Below are 21072 nucleotides of genomic sequence, written 5' to 3'. Positions count from 1 at the left end.
GGGTGATGGAGATTAAAGCACTTGGCATGCTGCACCTGAATTGTAGGTGCCTCTACAAGTCTACATCTTTCTAGCCTGTCAATTGCAGTCCCCAAATCAGCTGTAACTACTTATTTCAGATGTTCAGGGTAAATTTTTGATGGTCTAATTGAAAATACAGGCTACTCAGTAGAGGCTGAGTGGTCAGTATGTCTGAAGACCCAGGGGACAGAGCAGGTCAGACGGATTAAGATACGATGGCCAGAGAAAATCAAGGCACGAGTTCATTCACTCCAGATTGTTGGTGTTGAAGTGCATGCAGGCAACTCTGTGCAGCCTGCTTCGGTGAAAAGCAGCCAGATTGTATTTATCCAACAATGATTAATGAATGCCCTGAGCAGTGCTGGGTGGGTCATTCATTCATACTTTCAGGCATTAAATATTTATCAGGCATCTACCCCACTACTAGGTAATCTCTGGTCAACATCAGAATTGGGACGTATGTGACACTCTCATCATTCCTCCTCCCAGCAGAATACCATTCAGGGTCCTACCTACTCGGTTTGGGGTTGAATTGGGGGCATCAGGAGAAGACATATTAAATGACATCCCGTGACCATTCTGTGAAAGTGTAGCCAGTATGCTTGGGTTCTAGGCAGTGATGGGACATGGCATCCTAGCATCAGGACCAAGAGCAACCCACATCTCCCAGGGCTAGAGCTTCCACAGCAAACTTTTCTCTCTATCCATGAGCTGCACAATGAAAAGCAGAGGTGATCATTTTACCCTCAGAAGCAGATGCTTACGATACAATGGTTCGGCTAGCTCATCTCTAGCTTAAAGATGAGAATTCTGGGTTTTTAGAGGCAACATTCTAATGATCAATTTCACAGGACAGTCCAACTCTATAACTCCACGGAAGATTGCTCATCTAAATGTGAAAGTATTGCCTATTTCTGAAACACGTACCTAAAATTTCAACCAGTTAAATAAGACTGATGCTGAGCAAAACGACAGCCTTCCATAGCCACATTAGGAGCTAATCATTTCAGAACATGTTGCCATAATTCATTTATGGAAACAGCGAAACTACTCCCCAAACAAGTGATAAAGGGAATGGACTCACAGTCATACCAGGGAAATGAAGCCTCATATTAATACTTCCTAACTTAACTGAACTCCGGAGGCACCTCGGCATAAATCTGCCTTGCAGATTATTCTGCCTCACATATTTTTATCTATTGCAAATAAAGTTGAATCCTGAATATTGCTACAGTCATTACACCTCGTTTCCATTTATTTGGGAATCAGGACAACCATCTGAGGGTTCCGTTTAACCAACAGATAAGTGAAAAAGATTCTTCTAAGGACCTTAGAGTCACTGACCAAGAATGTAGCTCATCTAGGACATCAGCAGCTCATCAGCTGTCACCTGCTGTTGGCTGGATGTTCTTCAGGAAGACAGCCCCATCCTGAAAGTCACTGCACCTGCTAGGATGTTCACACTGTCACACAACATTAATACTCTTCATAACGTCCTTCAGCTCTTGGGACCATACCTGGCCTTTACATCTTTTGAAACATCAATTTGTTGCCTTAGATAAAAATAGTCAACTTTTTTGCCACTAGGAGTGTTAACAAATATTTATGTCTCCGATTGTTTCGGTGACCTTGCTTCTGCGTGAATACGTAGTTGAGCTCAGTAGGTAACATTTGTTGAGTGGTTATTACTAGCTGTATCATCTTGTGATGCCCTTACAATTTCCCCATTTTTCAGACAAAAACACTGAGGTTCACGTCAGTGACTTGCATAGGGTCTCAAAAGCTCTTTAGTGGTGGATCTGGGATCAAAAGCCACATCTGATGAACTCTGAAGTTCATTATCTAACCACTATGCTGGGTGCATTTCAAACCCTATGCTATGTGCTGTCATCCCTTGGAGTCCACAGGGGATTGGTTCCAGGACCCCTGTAGATACCAGGATCTGGGTGTGCTCAAGTCTTTAATATAAAATGGTGTAGTGTTTGCTTATATCCTGTGCCTGCCCTCCCCTATGCTTCACATCATCTACAGTTTTCTTATAATACCTAATACGATGTAGATGCTATATAAATAGTGTTGATACTATATTGATTTTTATTTGTAATTTTTAATTGTTGTGGTTTTTTCAAATATTTTCAATCAGACTTTGGCTGAATCTGTGGATGTGGAACCTGCAGATATGAAGGGCTGACTGTATAAAGGACACACAGGAATGTAGCCAGACAGCAGAGGCCAGATCTCTGGGTGTCCTCGCTGACTCCGGAAGTATGGCGAGTGCAGGGGGAGGGAAATTGATTTCATTATTAATGCCACGTGAAGCCGCCGTGATGCTGTGTACAACAGAAGCCATGCAACTTAGAATGGGGCATGAGTAAGCAAAATCACCAACATGAGTGCATGTAAATGGTACCCATCTGTAACAATGCAGGATAACACAGCCTCCCAAATTAGGGAGTTGTTGTGTCAGTAGGTAGGCTATTGGTATATTTGTAGTAGACATGCAGTTGTGGGATCTTTGGCTCAAATATAATGACCCTTTGCCTTCCGGGAACTTCACTGACTTTGGAAAAGCTCCATGTTGGGAAGTGATCATTCCGAAACCCTGGGCTGTGTTCATTGAGAGGCTGATGAGAGCCAGAGGAAGAATTTACCAACCTCCCTGCTAATCTGGCTCCTAGTACCATACATTAAGCCAACTAGTAAAAATCATTATGAAGTTTTTGCTGAAAGGGCAAGTGTAGAAAAACATGTTTCTAAACAGAATAACAGTCTTTGCCGTTTTTTTCCAACTTGCATACCATCTGGAAATTCGGATTTTTTTCAAAGGGTAGGGAAGAAATGTGCTCCAGGCACAAATAAATGTTTACAGCTGAGTTATAAACCGAGAATGGTAGGGCTTAAAACAGACAGGCTGGCAGTGATGGAACTCAAGCTGCAACGAGACAGCTAAGACTGTGGGGAGGAGGTCAGCTCGTTTTAACACTGGCCCTTTTAAATAGGAAGTCCGCTTCCCATGGCCTCATCAAGCAAATGCTTGAGAAGAAATCCTCATCCTCATTAAATCCTGTTTTAATTCTTAGAAGGTAAAGGAACAAGATGAAGTGGAATTGCTGTCTTTTGTGACATCCTGAAGATAGTCTTTGCCTCTGGACAATACAGCATCTCACGAGAAGTGGTAGCCTGTGGAAACTTGTTAGATGGGCCAGCTGAGAGCTGGAGTGATGACGTCAGCGACAGTAACTACGATTCATTAATCGCTTGTTAAGTGCCCAACACCTCGTGCAATGTTTTACAAGGCTTATCTCATTTGCGATGGACAGCAAGCTCACGAGGGAGTTCCATTTCACAGATGAGGAGCTGGAGGCTGAGGGAAGATAAATGAACTGCTCGTGTCACGCACGCAGTTGCTGAGTGATGGAGCCCATGTTTGTATCTAGCCAGACCAGCTCCAGAATCCTTATCATAGAGGACCTCTGACTACAAAGTTACCAAGAATATATTACAACCAGCGCTTGGTCAAGAAGGAAAAACTGATACATGGGGAGTTTGGTTTTTCTCTCTGGTCTCCTATAATTTGGATGGTTGGAGAAAAAGTTCTGGAAAAAGTTGCAGTGGGTTTAGGAATGATACAGAGTAGTCATAAAACTGCTGTTGTTAATTGCCAGACTGTGACCCAGGCCTTGTGGGTCATGTAATCTCTGTTGCAACTACTCAACTGCACCATTGTATTTATTGGTAAAAGCCGCCTTAGACCACAGATGAGTGAATAGATGTGGCTGTGCTCCAATAAAACTTTATTCATAATCACAGATTGGGTCCATGAGATGTACTTTGCTGACGTCTGATAGAGAAGACAGGTGATAGGTTTTGAAAATGATCCCTGCGAGCAGAGGAGGTCAAACTCTCCCTCTTTGCTGACGACATGATCTTATACTTAGAGAACCCCAAAGACTCAACCACAAGACTCCTAGAAGTCATCAAAAAATACAGTAATGTTTCAGGATATAAAATCAATGTCCACAAGTCAGTAGCCTTTGTATACACCAATAACGGTCAAGATGAGAAGCTAATTAAGGACACAACTCCCTTCACCATAGTTTCAAAGAAAATGAAATACCTAGGAATATACCTAACGAAGGAGGTGAAGGACCTCTATAAAGAAAACTATGAACTCCTCAGAAAGGAAATAGCAGAGAATATTAACAAATGGAAGAACATACCATGCTCATGGATGGGAAGAATCAACATTGTTAAAATGTCTATACTTCCCAAAGCTATCTACCTATTCAATGCCATTCCTATCAAAGTACCTACATCGTACTTTCAAGATTTGGAAAAAATGATTCTGCGTTTTGTATGGAACCGGAAAAAACCCCGTATAGCTAAGGCCGTTCTTAGTAACAAAAATAAAGCTGGGAGCATCAGCATACCAGATTTTAGTCTGTACTACAAAGCCATAGTGGTCAAGACAGCATGGTACTGGCACAAAAACAGAGACATAGACACTTGGAATCGAATTGAACACCAAGAAATGAAACTAACATCTTACAACCACCTAATCTTTGATAAACCAAACAAGAACTTACCTTGGGGGAAAGACTCCCTATTCAATAAATGGTGTTGGGAGAACTGGATGTCTACATGTAAAAGACTGAAACTGGACCCACACCTTTCCCCACTCACAAAAATTGATTCAAGATGGATAAAGGACTTAAATTTAAGGCATGAAACAATAAAAATCCTCCAAGAAAGCATAGGAAAAACACTGGAAGATATTGGCCTGGGGGAAGACTTCATGAAGAAGACTGCCATGGCAATTGCAACAACAACAAAAATAAACAAATGGGACTTCATTAAACTGAAAAGCTTCTGTACAGCTAAGGACACAATAACCAAAGCAAAGAGACAACCTACACAATGGGAAAGGATATTTGCATATTTTCAATCAGACAAAAGCTTGATAACCAGGATCTATAGAGAACTCAAATTAATCCACATGAAAAAAGCCAACAATCCCTTATATCAATGGGCAAGAGACATGAATAGAACTTTCTCTAAAGATGACAGACGAATGGCTAACAAACACATGAAAAAATGTTCATCATCTCTATATATTAGAGAAATGCAAATCAAAACAACCCTGAGATATCATCTAACCCCAGTGAGAATGGCCCACATCACAAAATCTCAAAACTGCAGATGCTGGCGTGGATGTGGAGAGAAGGGAACACTTTTACACTGCTGGTGGGACTGCAAACTAGTACAACCTTTCTGGAAGGAAGTATGGAGAAACCTCAAAGCACTCAACCTAGACCTCCCATTTGATCCTGCAATCCCATTACTGGGCATCTACCCAGAAGGAAAAAAATCCTTTTATCATAAGGACACTTGTACTAGACTGTTTATGGCAGCTCAATTTACCATTGCCAAAATGTGGGAACAGCCTAAATGCCCACCAACCCAGGAATGGATTAACAAGCTGTGGTATATGTATACCATGGAATACTATTCAGCTATTAAAAAAAATGGAGACTTTACATCCTTCGTATTAACCTGGATGGAAGTGGAAGACATTATTCTTAGTAAAGCATCACAAAAATGGAGAAGCATGAATCCTATGTACTCAATCTTGATATGAGGACAATTAATGACAATTAAGTTTATGGGGGGGGAAGCAGAAAGAGGGATGGAGGGAGGAGGGTGGGGCCTTGGTGTGTGTCACACTTTATGGGGGCAAGACATGATTGCAAGAGGGACTTTACCTAACAATTGCAATCAGTGTAACTGGCTTATTGTACCCTCAATGAATCCCCAACAATAAAAAAAAAAAAAAAAAAAAAAAATGAAAATGATCCCTGCAATTCTACTTGGGAGTTTATTCTTTCTTACAATTTATGCACAAATTTGGTACATACAATGTACCCTTTACAATTTCTTGTGTACGCTGCCTCTGGGCCTCGCCAGTCCAACTGGCTTCCCTTATGTTGTCTGACCAGGTCAGATTACTGCATTGAATCTTCATTCCCAAGGCTTAGCTAATCCCAGCTCTACAGAAAAAGCACTCCATGGCCTTGGAATGAAGACATATGAGTTCATTCCTTTGAACATAGAAATACACACAAGATAGTGAGTGAGTCTGACATCCGTGTGCTCCCTCCTCTTTATGTGAAACCCAAAAACCATCCATGCTCAGGTTTAATTGTAGGAGAGTAGAGAAAAAAGATAAACCTTGGACAACAACAAATGGAAAAGGAAGACAAAGTCCAAAGAACGAACTCTCCCAACTAATTAATCAAGTGCTTTGTTTCCACTAACACATCAGAGTGTGAAGGCTGCTCTGTCTATTAGATTCATTTCCAAGCCTGAAGAATGTAAATACTCCTAAAGACCAGGTAATGAAATCTCTATTGATGTGCCATCTTAGATGGGACTCACATGCCTGTGTTTTGCTTACATTTTAATTTGCTACCGCTGGATACTTTACCCACTAATTGCTTAATAAGATTAACCTCCTTGGCAATGTGTGGCGTATCTTGATTAAATATTATCGGAGTGAAAGATTATTGTATACTGCAAAAAAATGGAGGGGGTGTTATTTAATTAACTTGTTGCCAATATATTTTGATTGTCTCTTTGAAACACTGGATAGTCAATGGGAATTGATTTGGGTTGTCTAAATGTATAGAATGGAGTAGTTGGGAGCAGGGAGGTCACTGGGCACAGAAATTCAAACCCAAGGTCACTTTTGACCAAAGAGATAGGGATGTACGAGGAAACTACAACCTTTCTAGTCATTTTACAAGCCACACTTTCAAACAACTTAAGAAGGGATCTGATTCTCTTCAGCCCTCTGAAGAGCACCATATTAGTGTTCAGAAAGGAAGTGCCTCGAGTTTTATTTCATCTTTAAGCAATTTTAAATTTTCACACTTTTCGGTGCGTATCCTATCGACAAAATTCATTGGAGAGTGATTTGGCAAACATTTTATCTGTCTCATAACTCCTTTGGAAAATATCTGAGTTTGTGACGCTATACGATGACTCACACAACATTTTCAAAAGCATGTTGCACACGAGGGGAAAAAATTTTGGTCTTTCCAAAGACAATGGAAAGTATTTCTATTAATTTAGGGACACATCCTCTTAGGACTTGTTCTTCCAGGGGAGTTTTCTGCTTTCTGTCCAGGCTGGTGTGGGATGCACAAGCCTGGTGGGGAATGGAGCTTAATCTCCAGTGGGAGTAGGGGCTGATCTTCATGGAGGAGATAGGGCAGGTTGGTGAGTCCCATGTGTGAAGACAACTTCCCAATGTCTACACATATAAAACGTACCCCTGTTTCCCATGATAGAATATGTGTATTCACTTCAAATGTGTCTGTCATCTGGGTTCTTCTGAAGGGATGGAGCGCCTGCTTGGAGATTAAAGGACATTCACGGATACAACACAATAGAGACCCCCTCAAACAGGCTTCCAAGAGCACTGTTATTGTCATTTTAGACAGAGATAATTCTTCTTCACAGGGGGCTGTCCTGTGTATTATAGGATGTTTCACAGCATCCCTGACCTCTACCCGTTAGATGCCAGTCACACTCCCTCCGATTGTGACAATCTGAAGACTTTTGTGTCTTCAGACACTATCAGATGTCTCCTGAGGATGGGGCAAAAGTGCCCAGGCTAAGAACACTGAAAGGTGGGTGGTGTCAGGAACGGGAGGTGAACAGATTTTTAAAGGCTAATAACTTGGCTCTGGGCTTTTTGGTCAGTTAAAGCAGAACACGGTCAGTTAAGGCAAAAAATACTTTTCGTATGTAGGTCTAGTTTTACTTACCCAATAATGGAAAGCATATAATTTCATCCTCAGATAAAACTTTTTCATGCTTACTTAAAGGTAATTTAGTATTATGATTATGACAGATGAGTAGAGTAATTCTTAAAGACTGGATAAAAAGACAAAAAAGTCACACTCGAAGCATTAGGACAGCTCTGGGGAGAATAATTTAAGCAGCATTAGCATTTCAGGATGACTAATGTACGTCTCTGAGGGCGGATGAATTCCAGCATCTTCCCTGTGGAAAATGACTGATCTAAGGAAAACTCCAGCATCTGTCTGTCCAGAGATGCACAGGGCAGAGATCTGAGTTGAGATTTGTACCTGCTGGCGTGTTCGCTTTGGGGTAAGTTTCTACAACACTCTAGACCTCAGTGTCTCGGAGACCAATTCCTTTAGGGCTGTTGAAGTTACACGATGCTCTGCCTGGCATGGATGCATGCTACTCCCATTTCCGTTCTTTGAAATATCCCTGGGGGGGGGGAGTTTAAGAAATGTGGGGCCGAATTGGCTACATTTGCTAAGAGGCACAGTGGAAAAGTGCGTGTTTGGGGAAACCCTTCCACACCATCTCCTCCGTTTGCAACTTGCACCCTGAGCCGAGCACACCCACCCGTGCCAGCCAGGCTCATGGTGCCATTGGCGGCCCACGTCTTTTAATTGCTCCTCCCCACGGTTCTGTTTCCTTTCCTCCCTCTTACACACCTTGTTAGCACATATTTTTTTCTTTTCCTGCTCCCATACAGTTGCCTGATTGCTTCAATAAACATTTCTATTGTCCCCTTCACTGTTCTGAGAAGAGAAGCTTTGTTGCGGGAATTGTCAAAACTCCTTTCTATTCTTCCCCAAAGCAGAAGAGCTCCACAGCGCTGAGCCTCTCTCTTTCATGCCAAGCCCGGCACGCTTCCTCCCTGGGGAGGCTGCATCCCTCCTCCCGGGAGAGGGACCCGGTCTCCTGGCACCTGCTGCCTGCTGCTCTCTGCCTCCTGACGAGGCAGGACTTTCTTCCGCTCCAGCTGCTGCTGTGCTGCCATGGCCGCTGCTCGTGCCCAGGCCTTGGGACGCCTTGAAGTAGCTCTGGACCACGCCAGTGGCCGCAGATAGCTTAGGTGCACACACTGCTCTGAGTAGGCACCATGCTGGCGCCGAGCGGTGTCGCCAAACACAGCTGACAGACAGGGACAGCAAACAGCTTCTAAGGGGGGCACCTATGAAAGGTAGTGATTTTTTTCTCTTTCTTTTCCTTTTTTGCATACCTTCAAGACTGGAATTAGAAAACCTGAAGCAGCTGGTGAGAGCTCTGCATTTTCCTGTGACCTCAAGAGGGCAAGCAGCAGCTGTAACCTCACCTTTGCCTCCAGATGGCATTGTTGCCACATCATCGTTTCCTGGTAAGCCGGTCCTTATCCCATTGTTAAAGGTGTGTCCATCTGCCGGCTGGAGTTGCCAGTTGAGTCCGAGCAGATGCATTGCTGCAGGAGAGACAAAGTAATGAAAATGTGAATAGATAATTCAGCAATGCAAATGTCAAGGGGGAGGGCCAGGTGCCTTTTTCCAAGTGATTGCCTTTTAAGGAAGCTGCAGTTTGAAAATGGCTTGCCCAGGTCGCAGGGATTAGCTAAATACAGAAGGCAAACGCATCTGGGTGATGAGGTCTCCTCTTCCAGGGCTTCTGCTCAAAGTCTTAGGGGGAGATCTCTCATGGGGGGCGGAGGAGGGAGGAGAAAACGTGGCCCAGCTCCTCCAATTGGTGTCGCCAGAGGGAAAAACGCCCCTCTGTAATCATGGTAAAGGGTACTGCTCCATCACACCCATCCTTCCTCACGCTTTGGACACAGTGGCTTTTAGACATCTGTTCCAGGGGCACTGACAAGATGGTTTCGCCCAACTACGTACTTCAGTGTCAATCAGCTTCAAAGGCGGCGACCGACAGGTGTTTGCCCGCAGGTCTACCGTACCTGCTTTGGTACAGCACAGGTACCGTTGCAGTAGCCATAGTTATATGTACCCTTTTTAAACCCTCCATCCCTATTTCATTCAAACTTTAGAAATGGTTGTCCTTTCCGCCCTTCTTCACTATAAGTGGATACCTTTCAGCACATTGTTGGAAAAACTTAGGAAGGGGTGATGGCAAGGGAATGATGTCCTTCGCGGAAAACATGACTCTTTCTTTCTGCCTTTCTCCCTGTCTCTGCCTTTATAGGAACGAGACACGAGAGCTGAAGCACTACCTCTCCTATGCTAAGGAAACAAGCCCGTCCGCAGAAGTCTCCACCTCTGTGGGCACCTCAAACCTCCCAACAAACCTCTGGTCTTCCTTGTCACTCTGTGCCAACTGCCCACCGTGAGATCAGCAAACTCAATCCGTCCTTATCCCTGATGGCTCTCATCTTCCCTAAGCAGAATGAAAGGCACCCCTCCCTCCCAACACACCTGCATTCCTTCCAAGCGCTTATGAAAGAAATGCTTCATTTGCGAATAAATAAGGAATTCATTCCCCTGCATAGCTCCCATCCCAACAATACCAGCGCCATGTCTGGCATATGTCAACTAGGCAGAGGTTGAGGCCATTGCTACGTTTCCAGCACTGCAGTAGTAGAGAAAGGGCTGTTGACATGGAAAGGTTTGGAGTTTGATGCAGGGATGGGAGAAACAATTAACCACAGGAAACACAATTAATGCTTAGGAAATTGTTCACACAGCAATTAATTCTGCATGCTTACCACCACTTAAAGTCAGGCTGCATTCTAGCAGGGTTAAAAACCCATCTTCAAACAATACGGCTCCTACTGATGGCCGCAGATGGAGGTAGCAAGCTGTCCGCGTGGGAGTTTTTGCCTTTTGCTCACACTCTTCTCTCTCTATCTCAGAACCTTGTCTCCTTTCTATACCTTACTCGGAAGTGTGAGCCCACTGTTGCTGCTTCTCAAGATGATAAATACTAATAAGAATAAGTGACATTTACTGTACACTTTCTGTCAAGGAAACACCTGATTTTCTTCTGTAGTTTATCTGTTCTATTTAGGTCATTTATTTGAAGAGGCCAGATTCCACTGCCTCAAATAATGACATATTTTCACTATACAGAGGTCAGGAAAAGAGAACTAATCATGGCAGCTTCAAGATAACGATAGCTTCTGATTTGTCATTACCAGGTGAAAAGAGCCAAGGAATTAGCTATTTTTAAATGATTTTTTTAAAAAAGAAAAGTGGTAGGTTAGGTTAGCGGGGTTTGCCTTGAGCCAGCTGTGTTTGCACTGGAGATGCAGTTCTTTCGAGGAAGGTCTCTCTGGGTTTTAAGAGAGACACCGACAGGTACTGCGGTACAGCTGAGGCCCCAGCATGACAAAGCTTTGATTTCTACATCTATGGAAGGAAGCAGTGGGTCCTGACAGGCAAAGATGACAACCTCCCCAGTGCCCCATCCATATGAAAATTCTTGTCAAAACTGCTCTGCTCTTACAGTGCTCAATCTTGTCACTCCAAGGTGCAGAACGAATTGCAGCCGTCAGCTCTGGGAAAACAGCAAGCAAACCTCCTGATACTGTACACCAACGGGGCTCACAGGAAGCCGTGTTCCATCTTCAAGGATGCCCCCCTGCCCGAGGCCCCCCACCTTTATTTTTGTTTTGGGTTCTATGGCGTCTCTTTATTTAAAAAAAAATTCTGAAAATAGGAAAACTACAGATAAGGTGCAAAGAGTTAGGGTCAGAGTATACCAGAAACTGCTCAGACAACTCCCAGATGCGAAAAGAAATACAGAAAAGTCAGATGGAGCCGGCAGTGAGGGAAGCCGAATCTGCTGAGTGTCAGACCTGCCCTCCCAGCAGAAGCAATCCTACAAACACAAACAGCAAGTCTGGGCATATTTTCTGTTGTTGAATTGAATGTTACGTAAATAAGTGAGAATTATATCAGGAGTATAACCACCTTCTCTTGTTTTTGGGGGGGTATCTGAAATAGGATTTTATTGGTATTTTTTTTTTTTGTCTTGATCAGCTATTTCTTCTCTCTTCCTTGAGTAAGAAAATGAGACTGTATTTCTGGCCTATGAAGAGGGACTAAAGTGTCCTTAGGATAGAGACCCAGGGGACCTGTGAAGTAAATGAGCTTCCTATTTCTTATTCTGCTACAGATTTGCTCTATGGCTGGGGCAGAGAAATCAGTCTCTCAATCAATCTCTTCCTTTACCTTCGGTAAGGATTTCTCTTCACAGGTAGCGTAACTTCTCCTTAAGAGGCAGAGAGAGGTTATGTATTTGCAACCCCCAGAAGATCAGATGGGGAGTCTTGAATATAAAAGCCTCAATGTTTATTTGGATAGACAATGACACACGGGGGCAGCTGCAGGGGGCTGGACTGTAGGATTATGCACCTGCAGATAAGAGAGGACATAACTGCAGAGGTGACAAGGTAGGGATGAAAAAGTGCTGCTAGCAATACGAACTCGTTTGCAGAGAGGGCTATTTTGATTATCAGTATGTCATTCTTCCATGGACAGGTATCTTAGCAGGTATCTGAAGATACCTTAGGCCAGGCGCAGTGGCTCATGACCATAATCCCAGCACTTTGGGAGGCCAAGGCAAGAGGATGACATGAGCCCAGGGTTATGACAATGCCACTGCACTCTAGCCCAGGCAACAGAGAAAGACCTTGTCTCCAAAATACAAACAAACAGACCAAAAAAAAAAAAAAATCTTCAGACTCACAGGTAGGTACTGCCATAATCCCCATTTTATGGGTGAGGAAACTGGTAACTGTGATGAGTGATCACCAGGGGATTTCAGAATCAGAAGGAGGTAGTTATCTGCTTCATATTTCATAGTGATCTCGTTACAAATTCCGTGGACAACAGACCCACCTCACCCCCTGCCCCCACTGACCTTGACCTTGAGTGATACATTCATTTATGAGGAGGGTAGGAAATGCCATTTTTATGTAACAGATCTGTGCATTCCTTTACATTTTACTGGGTTAGGATCCTTTCGGAAATCTAGCCAGAAAGAATTAGCACATATTTTGGGCCACTATATTTGTTTCTATGAACAACAAAAATATCTCTTTCCACATTATGTCATAATACTTCCAATTTTAATCTACTCTCAGAGTCTGACTTAGAGAACCGAGAAACCATAGAGTAGCTGGTTATTGCTGTTTCATCCTAAGATTTTGTGTAATGCTGGACTCACTACGAGATCCTGGATGCGCTGGGATGCTTTTCCCCATACCTCCCCCCACCCGGCCCCCGTGCTCCAGCAGTTCACCAGAAAGGCCTCGCTCAGACCATCTTAGGGTCAAAAGTGAAATGAGTTTAGGAGGCCCCCTTCTAACATTACTCTCCCCCATGGATGGCCAAAATGTACAATTCATCATGATTTGACAGGCTGTGCTCCAGAGAGACCCTCGGATGAACACCAGAGCTCCACGGGTCGGCAAGAATGGGACGGAGAAGGCTCTGAGTGGAAGCTTGTGGAATCCAGGTGGCAGCTGGGAAACCAGCCACTGAAAACACAGCAGGCAGCCAAGCTCTGAACATATCCCTCTGGCTAATTGGAAAAAACTTTCATCAGGTGCTGACAAGGAACCAAGGCAGGATGGCTGGACCACACACAGATCCCCAATTTCAGGATTTCAGTAAGAATAATAAACAGACCTACCTGGCCTATTAGGGTGTGAATTTTTCTTATTGAAGTTGCTGTGTTTTTGTGCCAGATGGGCTGCAAAAGAAATACTCCGAGGGATCCAATGCAAGAGAAAGGTAGTGGGTGGGGTTTGTTGCAGGTAACTGAGAATTCTGTAGCAACCACAAACGACAGGGAGATTATAGGCCCAGGAAAGTGGCAGCTTGGAATGGGGCTTGTCTGAAATAGTAATTAGGGTATGTGTGGGCCCTGCTGAGTGCCACTTAGAACCTTCCCTGTTCCTTGGCTGGCAGAGGATCAACCTGACAAGAGAGTCAATCAATATGTCAGCAATACTTCCCAGCGAGCGGCTCAGCCCCTGCTTGTCAAAGAGGCCAAACATGGAGGCCACGGATGCTCTGTGCTTGCTGAGCAGGCCCCCAGGAGCAGGGGTATCTTTAAAGATCAGGCTTGTCGATACATAACCCGAGGAGGAGATTGGGCTTTCCCTTTGAAAATGGAGGACTTTTTGGGCCAAGCAGAGCTCAGGGAGTGGGAGGAGGGAGCCCAGCCTGCTGGGTCTTGGGGCTCAGAGTGCCGTCAGATTCACAAGGGCCTTGGAGATGATGACAAAGCTTGCTCAGAGACCAGGTAGGACGGTGGTAAGGGTCAGGGCTGGGTCTCCCTGCCTCCACATCAGCCAATTAAGTCAACAATGCCAGGGCTCCTGTGGGAAATACAGCCAATTCCAAAAGTGCCACTGCTGAGAGCAAGAGAACCACACTGGAATAATCAGGGCCAATACGGGCAACTGCTAACCCCAAACTTGCACAGACAACCCGCACAACCTGTGCAATCAGCAGTGAAAATCAACGCATGCAAACGAGTCTCCCCAGTGATGACAGTGACGATTAACATTTGCTCTGACACTGTGCCAGGTATTGGGCTAATTGCCTTCACTGTGACATTTATTGTTTATCCTTTAGCAGATATTTACTGAGTGCCCACTGTGTGTCAGGTATGTCCTAGGTGCCAGGGACAGAGCAGTTAACAAAAAGTCTTCACTGTCCTGGAACTTACCTTGCAGACTACACGTGCAAGTGAAATGCAGTAATGAGTGTGGAGAATTGAAAATTGTTTTTTTCTCTATTGTATATTGTTTAAGGATGGCATCTGCTATAGGTATCATTTGAGCAAAGGAAGCAAGAAAGCAGGTCCTGCTGACATCTTGGGAAGAACAATCTAATTTGAAGAGGAGTTAGGCAGATGGAGAATGGAGGAGTGGGCAGGGTGGTGGGTGGAGACACTTTGGGGGGAACTTAGCCTTTTGTTTGGGATTGACATTGGGGGATTTTTAAGGCCATGAAAGCTTGTTTTTCTCCTATTGTCACCCTATGAGATGGTAATATAATTTATTAAAACATTTTATAGATAAAGACATTGAGGCTTAGAGAAGTTAAGTAATTTGCCCAAGACCACACAGCCAGTCAATGGGAAATCTGGGATTTAGACCCAGACACATGCGACTTCTGAGACTGCTTGGAACTCCTGCACTGTCCTTCAGAGTCCTCCCTGGAGGAGGTGAACTCTTCAAGTTTTCCAAGTGAACCATTACTTGGCCAAGACTGAACAGGGCAGGTAGGCTGCAGAATTACTTACTAAATATTGTGAAGGCTCACTCATGAATAGCCACTTCCCTTTGTGAGCAGTGATTAGTCTCTATGAATACATCCTTGGTCAACGTCCAGTTTGTTATTTAACTTAAAAGAACCCCCATTGTCAATACAAAATAAATCTGTTTGGCAGCTTCAACTGCTAGTCAGGCTGGCCACCAATCAATACAATTGGTGACGGTTCCCGTGGTCCGTCTGCTCGTCACCCTCAGGGGATACAGTTGAGCACACTACTTCTTTCTCAAGAGGAGGGGCCCATTCAGTGTATTCATGATTTTAGGGGTGCTGTCAGTGCCAAAATTAACTTCTGCTCAAGAGAAGAGATGCCAGCAAAAGCACGAGGGATCCCATTCTTGGAAATGCCTTAAGACTTAAAAGGAGTTTAAAAATTTGAATCTTAAAGGGTTAGCAAAAAAAATTTAAAAAATCCCTTTCTAACTGCCTTGGAGAAGTGATTTTTGTTATTATTATTTTTTTTTCCCCAGACAGTGTTGCAATACACTGAATGGGATGAATTTTCAAAGCACTGCATGGAAGTTACAGCCACAAATCCCTTTACCAGGAATGCGATTTGTGCATCTATCTCCCAAGGATGCTCTGAAAACTAACTAGCCCCTGTCCAGCTTCCAGCTTGCAGCTTCCAAATGGTTGCAAAGCTTAGAGTTCAGGAATTACAGAGAAGAGGAAGGATGTGGGGAGGATCCCAGAATCCTGTCAGGACCATTGCAAATGACAGTCGCCCGCACTGGCACTTCTCCAGACACGCCCGTCTTCCAGCTACCGTCCTAAACTGTCCTCAGCAGGTATTTTGTCCGTTGCTTTCCTAAATCTAGTCTCTGGCAAAAGCAGGGAGTCTTTCTGTCTTCTCCTGCATGTCTGCCACGAGAACAAGGTGACAGTGCCATGTGGCAGCCCTGGGACCAGGCAGCAGCGTATTCTTGAGACAAGCGGAATCCACATGGAAGCCCCGTGCATTCATCTCAGGACAGGATCCGGGTGGTGCAGGGAAGGGGAGGTAGCGCCATATTAATCAATTGCTGTGTTTAGAGGAAAGAAATGTCGCACGTCAGAGTGCGTGGGGGCCGGACGGCATCATCCCACCTCCGTCTCCCTCAACCTGCGGCTGCAGGTGAGCGGCAGGTGGCTGTGTTGAGAGTGCGTCGTATCTGGTGTGCTGAGCTGACCTCTACCCACACTCCCTCGCTCTCGGCATCACTGCGCAGATCAATACTCGAGACAGACACACGTGCCCAGAGCCCCTTTCTTTTCTTTGTATGGCGTGTCCAGGAATGTGCCTGACTGGAGAGGCCGGCAGGCCCCCTTGTCCACGGAGCTGGCTCATCCTCACGCAGGTAAACACGTGCTTGGAGCCGTCAGCCACACAGGGTGTCATTTCCCACCCTGGACCACCCCGTTCTTGCTGCAATTTTTTTCCTGGGAGAGAAATAAACAGCCTTTCTTTCTCCAAGAAAGGGCCCATGTGATCAAAATACCTTTAGAGAATGATAATATCGGTAGGTTTTATTCACCAAATAAATCACGGTCTGGGATTTGAAGAGCTTTTGTTGATAACAAATCACATCCCCAGGATCCACACGCATGCACACCAAAATGCATCTTTTCTCCCTCCACCCCCCAAGCTTGTCATTCCCTGTTGACAACCCAAAGCATATTTGTCTTTCTGTAAAGAACAGCAGCCAGCAGCCCCGCTAAAGACCACCCACGACAAAGGGGAGCCGTGTGGCCTGCGGCCGGCCGAGTCCTAGGAAGCAGACATTATGAATGTTTTAGAGGATAGGATGTCATATCGATCGGGAGATGTGCAGTGTGCACTGGAACAAAGAGGGAGAACTCTCGCGTGAAGAATAGCCCTCTGCAAGAGGGAGCAGCCAGGGGGTCATGGCTGTGCAGGGAAGGTCCCGGCTCCTGTGTTCTGAGGGCACGTTGCTTCCCTGCCCCAAGGCAAGCAAGGGGAGAGAACGGTTAGGGTTCACTTCTCTTTCTGAGTCTTGAGCACCCTCAAAAATCTTCCCCCAACAAACCTTCTTTTCTGAACTCCAGGCAGAAAAGCCAAGGAGGAGCCTTAACAATTGAGAGGAAAAGGAACTACCTCCTTTCCTGGGTCCCTGGGATAGGTCAGGTTCATGCCCATCAGGGTTCAAATGTCCGTGCTATGACTCCTAAGCTGATGACCTTGGGCAAACAACCTAACCTCTCTGAGCTTCACTTTCCCTGGCTATAATAAAAACGTACAGTGTGGTGGAGGACTGACTCAGTGTTAAGCGCTATTCCAGTGGTTTGCAACCTTCCTAATGCTGCGGCCCTTTAATACAGTTCCTGTGGGTGGTGACCCACGGTTTGAAAACTGCTGCACTATTCTAAGCCCTTAATATGTATTACCTCATCTACAGTCAACCTAGCGGTGAGCACTATTATTATTCCCATTTTATAGAGAAAAGCAAAAGGCATAGAGGTGCTGGCTGGCCTGGAGGTGGGGCAGCTGGTTGGGCAGCTGGTTTACAGCCAAGCACATGCTCTTAGCCACACTTTCTCGCTCTGTGATTATGTCTCTATGGAGAAGGCTGCTCAAACTGACTGTCTTTGTCTGTTAGTGTTGCTATAAAGGAATCCCCGAGGCTGGGTAATTTATAAAGAAAAGAGGCTTGTTTGGCTCATGGTTCTGCAGGCTGTACAAGAAGCATGGAGCCAACATCTGCTTCTGGCCAGGGCCTTAGGAAGCTTCCACTCAGGGTGGAAGGTGAAGGGAAGGCGCATGTGCAGATCACATGGCAAGAGAGGAAGCAAGAGAGAGAAGGAGTTGCCGGGCTCTTTTCAACAGCCCGTTCCTGCAGGAACCAAGAGGGAGGGCTCATCTGCTCCCATGAGAATGGCACCAAGCTGTTTGTGAGGAATGTGCTTCCATGACCCAAACAACTCCTACCAGGCTCCACCTCCAACACTGGGGATTGTATTTCTTTTCTTTTCTTTTCTTTCATAAGATCATATTTCAATGTGAGACTTGGCAGGACCAAACAAACCGTATCCTATCCAAACCATAGCACCAAATTTGTAGGCTGTAGTAGGCGTAAAGGAGGTGACCCAGGAGGTGTTTAAGAAACATCTCACCTCCTGCTGAGTCTTGGGTGGTTTTGATATCACAACAATAGCACCTGTGGCTAATTTTTATTGAGCACTTAGCATGTGCCAGTCGTTGTGATAAGTGGTGTTCTCGATTTTACGAGGTGTATATATGGCTTTCCAGTTTTTCAGATGAAAAAATTGAGGCTCAGAGAGCTGAAGTGACATGTAGGTGGTAAGTGGTGGTGGGATTGGAACCTGAGCTGTGTGACACCTAAGGCTTGAGCTCTGGAGGAGCACACTACCCTCTCACAGCAGAACATCTTCTTTATCCATGAAGACTGGGGTGATATTCGTCTAGGGATTCTTCTCCCATCTGCCTAAACCCTCTTTTGGAGAGACCTCTGTGGTTTCCTTTTCTGCTTTGCTCTAGAATGAGAGCAACCCTTACGATGGGTCTCAAAGGTCATTTGGGTCCACACCTTTGCTGTATAAATAGATGGGGACCCTGAGCCCTACTTAGGGGAAATGACTTGCCTAAGGTCAGACAGCCCATGATTCACCGAGCCAGCATTTGAACCTTGGTCTCTTGACTCTTTGTTTGGTGCTCTCTGTACTGTCCCCTTCCATCTCCTCAAAGAAAGACAGAGAATTCTGATACCTTATTAAAGAGAAAATGAGGGGACTTCAGAGAAGCTGCCTCCTATCACTTGCTTAAGATTTTTATTACTACTCCTCACAAAGTAGGGCATGAGCAAAACTAACCTCTTAATACAATCGGTCAATAATAGGGCCTTATTTACCCAAATGAGAAAAAGACATTTTACCACAAAGACATCTGAACTTGACTATTCACATCCGCAAAAGATGTGGAAACAACCCAAGTGCCCACGGACAGGTGAGTGGTACGCGTATACCACGAAATACTATTTAGCCATAAAGGATGGAGATTTTGCATTCTTTGTAACAACCTCGATGGAGTTGGAGGACATTCTCCTAAGTGAAGTATAACAAGGTCGGAAAAACAAGCATCACAGGTACTCAATACTAACTTGAAGCTTGTAGATTGACAACTACAGACCCACACGAGAGAAAAACTCAGTTAAATCCAGGAGGGGAGAGGGGAGGGGGCTCAGTAGCTTCGCACCCATGGGTACAATGCTTGGATATATGGCACATACCCTGTGTGTGTAGGACACAGCTACAACTTGGGCTTTAATCTCACATGTGCATATTATAGAACTTAATGATTTTTACCCTCATAGAAATCTGAAACCTAAAAGAAAAAAAGAGTTTTCAAAATAACACAGCCTTATGGTCCTTTCTGATCTTAGATTCATCAAATTGAGTTTCTATGACAACTTACTTCTACTGCAGAAGTTCATTCACAACTGGAATCTAAAATCAGCATTCTTCTATTTCTACCTGGTCAGACGATGCCATGGTCGATATAGCTGTGTTCCTCCCTGCATGTGAACTTGGTACGTTTTCAGGAGTGAGAAATGAGTTGAAGGAATAAGGATGTTGAGCAAATCCTGTATGTAATTCTCATTTCAATTTGGTCATTTGTTCAGCAAAGCCAAATTAGGCACGTGGGGAGGCCGCCGATGTCCTTTTCAATTTTTAATTTTTGACATGGTGAGCTCAAGGATTTTTTTTTTTAACTTAGAAATAAAAAATCCTGTTTTAGCAAATTGGGCTTGATCTTTCTGTTAAATGGTTTTTAGTTAAGTAGATTTCAGATGGCTAACCTGAAACATTTAAAACTTGACTCTGATGGAAAAGAACATCGTGTTTAAAAAAAAATTAGTTCTCTCTGCCAGGGCCTGATTGACAGGGGGCAGGGATTAAAAACCGGGGGAATCGGGTAGTAGCGCTCCACCCTCACATTCCTAATATCAACACGGTTAACTTCATAGGAGGAGAAGGCTAATCCAGGGGGAAAAAGGATAATTTCTTTCTGGAATGTAAACTACTTGTACCTATAAAAAAAGAATTACATTTTCAGCTGCAATTAGATAAATGACACAATTAGACTTATTTTGAGTTTGTGACAATTTACTTAATAGAGCTAATTTCAAGGGTTTTATGTGACACTCAAATCACACACATTTCTTTAGTGCTAAAGGCACACATTTCTCTCAACAGGCATTGGGGGCTGCATTGGCGTTTTTGGCTTATACAAGCATCGCATTGATGGCAGGAAGACATTCAACTCGTCGTAATGGGCCTCCCTCCTAATGAGGCTTATTTCCCATCCCCCATCCCAACTCTACAGAAGACCCAAGCCCGGCGTAGCCCAGCCCACCTCCAGGTGGGGGTTGGGGTCTCCTTGAGTGCCAGCCTGGGAGAGAGCAGAGCTAACCTGTGTATTCAGAGCTAAAGAAAGATGATCAGGTTTGTGAAGTTCACCAAATTGTTTTCATTGCTTAGCTCTCTTAAGTTAAATGTTCTCTTGTGTCTCCTACTAGTCTCCTTTGATATCATCCAAACTTTACAAGGGCTCAACTACAACTTGAACTTTACCTTAGTACTGAGAACAATGTAACCTAAAGATTTGTACTCTCATATTAATTCTAAATAAAAAAATACAATTCATTAAAAAAACACTTTACAATACACTCCTGAGGTAAGTATTGAGCCCTTTTACAGATGAAGAGATCAAGCCTTGTTATAGGTACACAACAAACCTGAGACTAGGGGAGCAGATTTTATTTTTTAAATTTACTATATCAGCAGTTTCACCAAGGTCCGGTAGTTAGGACTAAACCTCAGAAGCACTTCTGTTCTGCAGTCTCAGAAATAGCCTTCACGCTAGGGCATCTTAGATCCTTCAGTTTGGGTGTCCAAA

The 21072-nt window shown here is 44.3% G+C and overlaps 1 protein-coding gene across 12 annotated transcripts in view; it reads right to left on the bottom strand.

The window, feature by feature from the left end:
- TENM2 (teneurin transmembrane protein 2) overlaps positions 1 to 21072 on the bottom strand; it is a 1234499-nt gene that overhangs the window by 205882 nt on the left and 1007545 nt on the right. For all 12 annotated transcript variants that reach the window (XM_053567520.1, XM_053567521.1, XM_053567522.1 and 9 more), the window contains one exon: positions 9200 to 9322. In XM_053567520.1, coding sequence (XP_053423495.1) covers positions 9200 to 9322 — 123 coding nt within the window. The remainder of the gene's footprint in view (positions 1 to 9199; positions 9323 to 21072) is intronic.

The sequence above is a fragment of the Nycticebus coucang genome, chromosome 17, assembly GCF_027406575.1.
Source record: "Nycticebus coucang isolate mNycCou1 chromosome 17, mNycCou1.pri, whole genome shotgun sequence".
In the NCBI taxonomy this organism is placed as follows: domain Eukaryota; kingdom Metazoa; phylum Chordata; class Mammalia; order Primates; family Lorisidae; genus Nycticebus; species Nycticebus coucang.
The sequence above is the reverse complement of the archived record's forward strand: the minus strand, read 5'-3'. Positions and strand labels throughout refer to the sequence as shown.